We start from the raw sequence: 11,266 nt of genomic DNA, 5'->3' as shown, positions 1-11,266 counted from the left end.
TTCAGCCGTTCAGACTCGTCACCCAGATTTCATATGCATAGGAGGCGAGTGAGAATGCTTTGACCTGAGTCCTCAGAGCTGCGCCTTTGCTTTGAAGGGTTGTTGTTTGTTTGTTTGTTTGTTTGTTTCAGATTTTCCCATTCTGGAGCCCAGGCTGTGTGTTTCTTGACTGCTCCTTCCACGGGCCTTGGTTATGACTCCAAGCAACTGTGACATCCTTGACATCTTCCATCTTTTCTCCATTTAACCTGCTGTTGTGTATATATCTGTTTTCTTTATGTTGAGGCTGAATCCATTCTGAAGGCTGCAGTCTTTAATCTTCATCAGTTCATGCGTCAAGTCCGCTTGGCTTCCAGCAAGCCAGGTCTTCTAGATTGGCCTCTAACGCGTTATTTGTTACATAACATTGTGAGTCACACATGTCTTTGAGAAAATCACTTCACCTCAGAGGAGGATGCTAATCGGTCAGAGCCACGGCTTTAAATTCCCAGCTTTAAAACCATCTGATTCTATCAAGGAAGCATTCAGAATTCATCCCGGGGCTTCAAAGCTATTTCTCTTGCTCAGGGAAACACAAGGTGTGATAATACTGAATGCCCCCTTCTCCTCTTCGCCAACTCCAGTCCCCCAAAGGCCTGTGCCCTTTAGGAGGCGTCTGTGTCCTCCTCTGAAAATCCCTGCCCAAGAAATTTTACCTGATTCACAAATACTCACAAATCGCTTCCCCGATCTAAGCCCCTGTATCTTCCTTAGTCCATTACTGCTCTTGCTGTTTTGTTTTCAATATGTGCAAATAATCCCAGCCGAGCAGAAAGATGGGGCTTTCACTTCCCATAAAGAGTCACATACTCGGAAGCCCACAGAGGCAGTTCTGCCCTGTCCTGTAGGGTCGCTATGAGTCAGCACTGACCGGATGGCAGAGACAGAGTTGCCCCAAGCCCATGCTTCAGCCCACTGTGCAGCATTATCTTTCCCCTCACAGTGCAATCTTAAAGCAACAAGAGCTGTCCATTCTCCCCTTCACGCCTGGCCTTTGGTGTCTGTCCTCATCCCACCCCTTAGAGCAGGCAGCCTCAAACTACGGCCCGTGGGCCACATGCGGCCCACCGAGGACATTTATCCGGCCCACCAGGTGTTTTTGACCTATTTGGGTTTTTACTTCAAAATAATATATGTGCAGTGTGCATAGGAATTTGTTCATAGTTTTGTTTTTTAAAACTATAGTCTGGCCCTCCAACGGGTCTGAGGGACAGTAAACTGGTCCCCTGTTTTAAAAGTTTGAGGAGCCCTGGGTTAGAGCCACTGAGACCCATTCTCCAGTTTCCATTGCCATTTTTCAGATTGAGTACGAAAATTTTATTTGGTTCAACCTCTATATAAACCCAATATGGATAAAAGGGGAGTTTCTTTATGTACATCTTGAATTACATGGTGGATCCCATCAAGAATCCTACTGTGGCTCCCCTCCTTACTTTATGGAACTGGTACATCTCGCCACACGCCTTTTTATGTAACACTCTGATCTCCTCACACCAGCACTCAATTCACTGCAGATGCTGATATGACTTTAATGGACTGAGCAAGGTCAGCAGTTTGAAACCACCTGCCATTCCACTGGAGACAGACAAGGCTGTCTTCTGCCAGAAAGATTTGTAGTCTCAGAAACCGTAGGCAGGGCCACTGCGATCCACAATTAACTTGAAGGCAATGGGCTGGTCTGTTTTGTTTTGTTTGGGAGATGTTCCCTGATATTTATTACTGGCATTTATGTTCACCCATTTGGGCTGCTTACTTTATTGAAGGTTATAATGCTTTTTATTCTTGGCTCTCTTTCAGATTGAAGACATCATCACAAAGATGCAAGATGACAAGACAGGAGGTGTGCCCATCAGAACCGTCAAGAGCTTCCTCTCCAAGATCCCCAGTGTCGTCACAGGTAGACATTCTCTGTATAAGGTTTGGGTGATGCCTGGAATTGGCTGCTGGAGAATTGTGCGGTCTTATGATGACGCGGGAAGGATCTAAGAATTTATAAATATTAAAGAAAATGCATTTGGTGTGATTCATAAATAAAGTTGGGTCCTGATCCTGACATGGAAGAAGTTACTCTGTGCTGGTCATGAAGGATGATCCTACCATGCATCTTTTTTTTAAAAAAGGCTGATCTAAGATCATATGTCATCAGGATGCAGATGGTACTGAAAGCCATGAAACTGATGAGCTCACCAAGGGGGTGAGTGTAGATGGAGAACAGAGTCAAAACTGGAAAACCTGGGATTCTCCTATCAATAGGCGTCAGGGAGAGAAGGAGAAATTGGGGGGAAATTTTCAGGGGGACGAGATGGAGAAGAGAAGGAAATGAGGAGAAGCTCTTTTCTTAGGAGGCGTGTTTTCCAGAAACGGTTTCTAGGGAGAATTGAGTCATGGACTAAGTCAAATGCAGCTGGTGAACAAGAGAGTCGAGGGCAGAGTGGGGATTGGCCGGCCGTGACCCCGAACGCACTGTGTGAAAGGTTGGGAAGCCCTCTTGGACTGGGCTTAGCTCTGACTGGAAGGAGCGCTGAGATGGTGGAAATAAGTACTCTTTGATGAAGTTTCCGGGTAAAAAGAAGGAAGTGCAGAGGAGTCAAGTCGGTTTTGTTCTCAGTAACATGAACATGCACGTCTGTTCGCCGGATGATGAGAACGGCTGGGTCAAGGGTGAAAAGGATGCCAGCGGAAGGGGCGATTCGGGGAGGGAGCCTCGGGAGCACATGAAGTAGATGGCATCTAGGGCACCCGTCGAGAGGGCACCCATGCACAACTCATCCTTAGGGAGGGAAGGACAGAGGGGATATAGAGGTAAAAGTGGGTGAGGAGGTCCACTGGGAGCTGACGGAAGTTCTCCTCGAGTTGTTTCCGCTTTCTTGGTAATATGGGAAGCCATGGGTTGGGTTGATTAAAGATGCGTGTCGCCTTGGCTGGACGGTGCTTCTCAGTGGGCTGCTGGTAGTGTGATGACGTAATCCGGAAATTGTGTAAGAGGGTAGTCATGCCATGATGTGATCCACCAATCCATTGTAAGGGGGTTAGGAATGCAACACCCTTACTCATGTCACAGCCCTGACCTGACGTCAGGGGAGTTTTATCTTACAAAGATACATTGAAAACCCGGAACCAGACTGCCACCAAGAAAGAAAAGTTGAGACCAGTGTCTCAACGTTGGATCTGGAACCCATGCACCGAGCACTTCTTCGACCCAGAGTAAGATAGATGCCGAGGTATTTAGAGCTCTCCAAGGAAGGCTTAGTCCACGGTGTTGAGAGGAGAAAAGGACCTACCCCAAGAGCCACTGTAGAGAGAGAGAGCCTTCTCCTGGAGCTGATGCCCTGGATTGAAACTTCTAGCTGCCTGAACTGGGAGACAATCCATGTCTGTTTGCTCAAGTCATTCCCTGGTGGTTTGTGTCCACACTCGATGTCTGTGGCAGGTATGAAAGGACGAAAGGTTTGAGGAGGGATTAGAAGCTCTAGAAATAGTCATCTAGAGGTGAGTGAAAAGTTGGACTGAACTAGAGAAATAGAGTCTTGATTGCTACATAGCATTAAGGACCATCTTGAGATAAGATGGGAAGCGGCAGTGGAAAGTGGTATTGGCAATAAATTATCCCAGTGGCATAGGGTTTTTGAAGTAGGAGGCTAAGGTGAAGCATCTAGAACTATAGAAGATGGTCACGGAATCTAACAACGTGAGACTATGGGGAGGTTTCAGTTAGATGGTAACAAGGCCGATGGTATGGCCATGGGGAAAGTAGCTGAGACAGAATGGAAGGCAAGATTATGAGAAGAAAAGAGAGCAGAGGGCGGGGAGAGCATGGGACTGGAAGGCTGAGTAATAGAGATATTGAGGTCCTGGATGGACACAGTGGCTGCAACAGGGGGCTCAAACACACAACCGTTGGGAGAATGGCACAGGATGCAATGTCTTGTTCTCTTGTCCAGAAGGTGGCTACGAGTTGGAGCCAGCTGGATGAAACCTAACAACAGCCACCGAGGGGAACATTAGAGAGTGGTTGCCCTTCACGGCGTGAGAGACAGAGGCCGGGGATCAATATATATACAAGCCTTGAACACACAAAGGAGGTGGTTTAGCCTGATGTCATGAGCACCAAAGATGAATGCTTTTGGAGAAGCAGGAGGAAAATAAGACAGGCTAGAACAACGTTTCCCAAAGCGGGTGATCCCACCCCTGGGGGAGCTCGAAGGATCCAGGGGGAGGGGTTCAGAAGCAGATGTTTGCACTTTATTCTGGGCGATAAACGATGGTACAAAGAGTTTTCATTGTTGGTGCGCTTTTCTGTGCGCTGAGTTGTGTTTTGCTGGAAAAAGGGGCGGTAGGCCTCAGCAGTTTGGAAACCTATGGAAGGTCCTAAGGAGAAAAGAGGGCACCTTTTCGCACAGATGAGTGTAGGGCGTGAGAGAGAGAACACCCCCCACCCCCACCCCACCCCGAGGAAGGCAGGGACGCGGGACCATCAGGGAAGACCAAGAAGGTGAAGAGATGACCTGCTAGGCGTGCAGGCTGTCAGAGACACAGAGGATGCTACTGTTGCTGCACCACGCCCGCCCGCTGACAGGGAGGCTTGCAGGAAATGGTAGCATGGGATACCGTAGAGCCCGGCAGGCGTTCTATGCCTGCCACTAGAGGAGTGGTCAGGGAGGTAGCCCGATGGACCAAATCCCATCAAGGCCCTTCACAGACGGTTCATCTCATGAGGAAAGGAGAAACACGCAGACAAATCATTAAATCCGGATGTATTATAATAAAATACTTTTTTTGTAACAAAATTATAGAAATCTTATTAAACAAAACTATCAAAATGTGCAGCTCTTTTTTCTTCTTTTATTTAATCATTTTATTGGGGACTCGTTTTTCTTCTTTTATTTAATCATTTTATTGGGGACTCGTACAACTCTTATCACAATCCATCCATCCATCCATCGTGTCAAGCACATTTGTACATTTGTTGTCATCATCATTCTCAAAACGTTTGCTTTTTACTTGAGCCCTTGGTATCAGCTCCTCTTTTTTTCCCCTTCCTCCCACTCTTCCCTCCCTCATGAACCCTTGGTAATTTATAAATTATTATTATTTTGTCATATCTTGCACTGTCCGATGTCTCCCTTCACCCACTTTTCTGTTGTCCATCCCCCAGGGAGGAGGTGGTATGTAGATTCTTGTAATCAGTTCCCCTTTTCCACCCCACCCTCCCTCTACAAAAATACTTTTTGCACTTAGAAGATAGAATGATGGACTCGGTGTGTGCGGGTCCCAAGCATCGCTCTTAGGAGATGTATGGCTTGTCTCTGGCTGCGTAATGAATGACCCAAAGCATAATCGTGTAGATGATTTCTTGTTTCTCATGTCCGTGATCCCATGGACTGGCAGTCTAAGCAGTTCTTACGAGAGCCTCACCTGGAACCATTCATGAAACTCTTGGCATTGGATTGCTCAGTTGGAGGCCATCAACTCAGCCCCCGACTGGTGGGGCCCTCATGCACAACCGAATCAGATGGCTGTGTTCCATAGGGCTTTCATTGGCTGATTTTTAAAAGTACATCACCCGGTCTTTCTTCCTATTCTGCTTAGTTTATAAATGCCACTGAAACCATTTCTGCTCATAGCAACATGCAGGTCACTGTGTTTAAGATTCAGTGATCCGAAATGAACCCAGGTCTCCCACATGAAAGGCCAGTATTATTACCTGTGAACCACCATGTGTTAGAGAAACAAAACCAGAACACAAATAATTATATATATATATATATATATATATATATATATATATATATATATATATATATATATACACAGAAGATAGGTATATAATATAAGAAATAAACAGTTAATTAAATTATAAGGCAGTACAAATGGCACAGTGCAACTCACTCCCATGAGACAGTTGTGAGACACTGGCAGTCCTTCAAGTCATGAGGGCCGCTGGGGAGTCCTCTGTAGAGCAATTCAGGCTCTCTGGTCACAGGCAGCAAACAGCAAGGCAGGTCACCAACAGTCAGTCAGATGACAGGGTCTGACAGTCCCCAGCTCAAGAGATGTAAATTCCAATGGTGTGGCAAAGCAGGTCTTGAAGGAACCTCAAATTACAGCAACACAGTCCACGGGGTAGCTGTCCCACAGGTAGTGTAGCTTGCAGATGGAGGCACAGAACAAGCAAGGCACCCGCACACTGGTCCAATGATCAGAGAGTAAGAGAGATGAGGCTCGCCCAAGCCATGTATCTCTCCGCCCTTCCATTAATCCCACCTGTGTTCATTGGCCATGTTGGCACAATAAGCGCTAACTCTCTCACACCGCCGCCATTGGGACTGGAGGGTCAGACATGGCATCACCCATGCATTCGGCAGGGCTGCTCGTGTTAGCTGGGCCTCCATTCTCCTTCATGTAGCCTCTCAGCCTCTTTCAGGTGACCTTGGCCTTCTCAGAGTTGGGCACAGTTTCAGCAGAGAAAGAGCTAGAAGTTGTAAAGCCTATCGAGGTCTAGGCTCCAGAACTCAGACAGCGTCAAGCCCATCACACTCTGTCGTGCAGAGCAAATCACAAAGCCAGCTCCCACCGACCAGGGTGCCAAAATGAACCCCATCCTATCCCTTGGGAGAGAAATGGCAATGTCATATTGGCGGGAAGGCGCGATTCACTGGAAGGCAGTATTAGGATGTGCTACCACAAAGAGTTTTGTGCACGTGGGCCTTATCCGTGAGTCAGAAACGTGCAGAAAGACCTCCATGTGAGGAGAACAGAAGTTTCATAGACTTGGATGCCTGCAAAGCCGGCCAGATGTCAGCAAAACAGAGTCTGCTCCTGCGGTTGGAGTTGAAGACACACTGACTGGTGTGTCTGTGTGTTTGGGGAGAGGAGCGCATGGGCAGAACCACCATAGGGGGCACATGGAAGAACATGAAACATAGCCCAACCAACAGCGTATGAAGGGATTCTACTTTGGAGACTTTATCCCCTGAGGAAGGGGCTGTCATCAGAGGTTTTTCAGCAGGGGGAACATCACATGTTGTTTTTGAAAGATAACCTGGCCAAGAGGGCGACTGAAACATCAGAGCATTAAGAGTAGCGAGTCTGAGACTAGTTTGATACTCTCGAGAGGCAGAAGCTAAGCAGGATGTAAGAAGGATCAAATTCACCGCCACCACAGTGCACATACACAGCCACGCCTCCTTGGACACTCACACAAGCCCTGTAGGACACACGCTGTTATTATCTCCATGTTATAATCAAGCAAATTGCATACTCAACGTTTCAATCACTTCCCCGAGGCTACATAGTAAATAAGCAGCAGGGCATCTCCCTCGAGGACCCTCTGTGAATGGAGAGTAGCAAGATATTTGAGGAAAACAGTAGAAGACAAAATTAATAGGACTTGCTAACTGGCTGTGTAGCATAGAGTTGACAGATTCACGGTTAACAGGATGGCTTGGGGTCATTCATCTAATTTTTTCTCTTCTGATGTACCACAAAAATTAGAGTAAAAGAATGTTTTTTTTAAGATTTAATGTCAAAGTACACGGGGTAAAGAACTCTCTGCCAAGTCAGAACTGTTCCCATACTAGGAGACAGGATCCTGGGCTTGTGGCTCACAGTCACTGCACTAGCCAGAGAATCAGTACTTTTAGCACCAGTTCCCTGAACTCCAATTCTGCAGGGTGATGCACAGATGACTAGGTAGGGCCTACGTGTGCAGTGGGCTGCCCTACTGGAGAGGAATCCGAGCCTAGGGTGCCTGACTCTTTCATCAGGGGTCACAATTAAACCTGCCCTTTGCTCCAGGGGACATTATTTCTCTCTTTCAAAGTTATATGCTACACAATTGCCCTCGGAAGAAAAAAAAATCGACTGTAAAGGGCTGTCAGTATTCTGCGTACAAGATGTTCAGGGATGGGACTGACTCCTGAAGAACTGTCTCCCAGCATAGAAATAGTGGGAGATCATAGCAACAACATTTGCGAATTTGAAAAGTAAATTAATTAACGGCCCTGGGATAACCTAACCGTTTCTCATCAGTGGGAAAGGCCGAGAAACAATTCTCTCTGATAGAATCCTCAAACGGCCCAGAAACTAGTAGGATTGGCAGCTGGTTCTAGCTAATTAGGGTGCATTTTGCCAACCAGCTCATATACGGCTAACCAACTGCCTGGATCCATTTCTTGTTCACTATCATTCAGCTATAGTAGGCCCCATGTTCTGCCGGCACAGCTCATGTTGAAGTTAAGTTGGTTCCTAAGACCAGTTAGTTCCCTGGCTCAACCTATTTAAGAGATTAAACATGGGACACTCAGCCAGCAACTCCTGTGACCCCTGAGACAGTCATCAATGAGCACACAGGAAGTCCATTCAGCAATGTCAATCAACACAGCACAATGGGTACTCGGCAGCCCTAGACTGAAATAACAAAATCAGTTGTACTCTTGTTGGATAAAACCACAAGTGTAATCAGCACTTCACCAGCACTTGTAAAAGAGAACCCTGGAATAACATTTCAGGAAGTCATTATTCCTCTTCCCCCTCCTTAAGTGGCTAGTCGGCTAGTACCCAACTGGAGACTACAGCCAAAGAAAATCCAGGTCACTGAGACCCGGGGTCCCAAATCAAAGCTGGACCTCCATGAATATTCATCTGGTCACTATGCCCGGGGAGGCATGTCTACACCTAAATGGAATCGACCCACTTTCCAGACTTGCCCAACACACACAGTGGCCCCATCAGACAACCCAGCAATTAGTGAAATGGTTCCCCATCAGAAACCTGCAAATAACCTTTCCATTATTTTAGGAGATCTTATGGCCACCATGGAAGCTTCTCTACCAGCAAGTGATAGAAGTAACTGTTTCTCTTCAGTATTGAGACCCTTTGACTATCGGTGAAATGAAAGGTCAAGATTTTCAAAGTGGAGTTGACCATCGTAATGAGGCTAGTGTAACCGGCACCGTGCCTCTGACTCTTGTCTTGCGGAACAGCACACTCTCCGCACCTACGTGTGCCCTACTGCCTGGCTCCTTACTCAGGGCAGAGAAGTGAAATTAAAGCACATTCTAATTTCTGCCTTGGATATTAATTGTCAGAGGATGCCTTTGCCCAGAATAGGGACTTGAGGAAGAGATGTTGATGGGAGAGAAGAAACAAGATCGTTCTTAGTCTTGGTGAACTGGATTATGTTGAAATGGCATTGTGCTGGTGCTGCCCAGGTGGCAGCTGGGACTCAGGACTGGTGTTCTGAATCCTTTATTCAGAAGAGCGGTGCCATCAATGACTTCAGTGGCATGATTGGGGACTACAATTTGTACCTCTCCCTCAAAAGTGACAGATGAAGAGCTACCAAGGCTAAGGGCTGTCAAGTAAATACTGTCAAGAAATGTAGTTGGGAAATGAGACAGAAGAAAATAATAGAGGAAAGAAAGAGGAAGCCAAAATTAGAACAAAATCCAAAGTGATTTCGGAGAGATGCTTCTTGTGTGACATAAATAAAAATGGCGCCTAACAAGCAAACATCTCACTTTGCAGAAACTTGATGCTTCTGAGCCAGACAGGCACAGAAAGGACACCTCCTGACCACCTTACCAGTCCCATTTGAGGACAGCAGAACAGCCTATTCAGACCCGCATGGTTGAACAGTAGGCAACCAAGACAGTAGCTAAGGCCAAAATGGTGAGGTTCCAAGTTCCCGGTGTCTGGCCTGGCAGCCCCATCACTCCCAGCCTGCCCTGCACACGATAGATATAGTCTGGGCGTAATGTCTGCCAACTTCCCAAAGCGGCAGCCTTCCCCAGCTGCCACACACGGTCATGCCAGGATAATACTCCCACCTGAAGGTCATCAGGGATTTTCCAGGAATGCCAGAGATTAATTTCTTCCAGGCCTCCCTCCGAAGCACTAATTCCCAGCCTGGAATAGCTATTAGACATATCTCTTCTGACCCATTCTTGGAGACAGGAAAATGGTCCCAGAGATGTGATGTTATCTACCCGCAACTCGCACAGCCTTGTTGGGGACAGAACCAAGATTAGGAGCAGGATTCCCAGGATTCCTCTCTACCATTGCCATGCTGTTTCCATTCCTTCACGCTCAACACGACAGACGCCCTATTGGAACCGTTCCCCAGACTCTCTGGTGTAATCTCCCAAATGGAAATCACTTGTGTAGCATATTAAACCTAAAGATTCCAGGACCTCCCTGTGGGCCCGGGCTCGTGAATCTCTCTTGCTCGTTGGAGTCACTATAACCACTCCATTCCTGCTCTGTGGCCTCGGCTTCCCTAACTCCTGATGTTATCAACTCGCATTCCATCCTTGGATGTCGCTAACCAATAGAAACTCTTATAATGAACTGAAACTTAACGGCCTTAAATCCATTAGCTCCAATTCTGCCCTGCAATTTGATGAAAATTAGGCTCAACTGGTTCTTCCTCATGAAATTAAATTGCACAAATAATTTTCAGAAAACAGCCTAGGTATATTCACTCACTGCCACTGAGTTGGTTATGATTCTTGTGACCCTATAGAACAGAGTAGACTTGCTCCTTTGGTTTGCTGAGGCTGTAAATCTGTATAGGAACAGACACTCTCATCTTTCTCCCAAGAAGCGGCTGGTGGTTTCGAACTGCTAACCTTGTGGTTGGCAGTGCAACACATGACTCACCCATGTGCCATCAGGGTTCCTTGTCCTTCTCCTAGGCATTAGTTTTTGATGCACTTATCTCAACAATTTTTTGTGTGTATATTCAACTCCATTTCTTTTTATCTTCCAAATATTTGTTTTAATGGCTTTAGGTTGACATAAACATTTAAAAGGATCTTCCTAATGGCTTCCTGGAAGCACAGTGTGGAAGAAAGAATCTGGGGCTAAAGCACTGCCTTGTGACAGTAACTGCCTTGATCTGGTAACCTTATGACCTTGAGTTGGTCACCAGTCTGTCTAGGCCTCATTTTCCCTATGTTAATTCGTAGGCTTGGGTAAACGATCCCTGATCTATCCTGGTTCGGAAGCTCCGTGATCCTTCACAGGATGTACGTAAAGGTTCATCTGAAGTCTGTGTTTTCTAGAGTCTTCTAGATGCTCCGACTAGAATCCACCCCTTGACTAACCAGAGCATCAGAGTGCTCTATGGCAAGAACGCACCATACTGTCTTCCCTTCACTGGCTTCCCCTTCAAGATGATGTCACAGAGCTGCTCTCCAGGGTTCTGAAAGAAAAGAGTTTGCTC

At 46.6% G+C, this 11,266-nt stretch overlaps 1 protein-coding gene across 6 annotated transcripts in view; it reads left to right on the top strand.

Moving 5' to 3' along the window:
* The first annotated feature begins 1,842 nt into the window (after positions 1-1,842).
* Positions 1,843-11,266, top strand: part of RGS6 (regulator of G protein signaling 6) — a 201,815-nt gene continuing 192,391 nt past the window's right edge. For all 6 annotated transcript variants that reach the window (XM_075530604.1, XM_075530607.1, XM_075530606.1 and 3 more), the window contains exon 1: positions 1,843-1,936. In XM_075530604.1, coding sequence (XP_075386719.1) covers positions 1,858-1,936 — 79 coding nt within the window. In that variant the 5' untranslated portion in view covers positions 1,843-1,857. The remainder of the gene's footprint in view (positions 1,937-11,266) is intronic.

The sequence above is a fragment of the Tenrec ecaudatus genome, chromosome 14 (assembly GCF_050624435.1).
Source record: "Tenrec ecaudatus isolate mTenEca1 chromosome 14, mTenEca1.hap1, whole genome shotgun sequence".
NCBI classification, from domain to species: Eukaryota; Metazoa; Chordata; class Mammalia; order Afrosoricida; family Tenrecidae; genus Tenrec; species Tenrec ecaudatus.
This window is presented reverse-complemented; position numbering and strand designations above follow the sequence as displayed.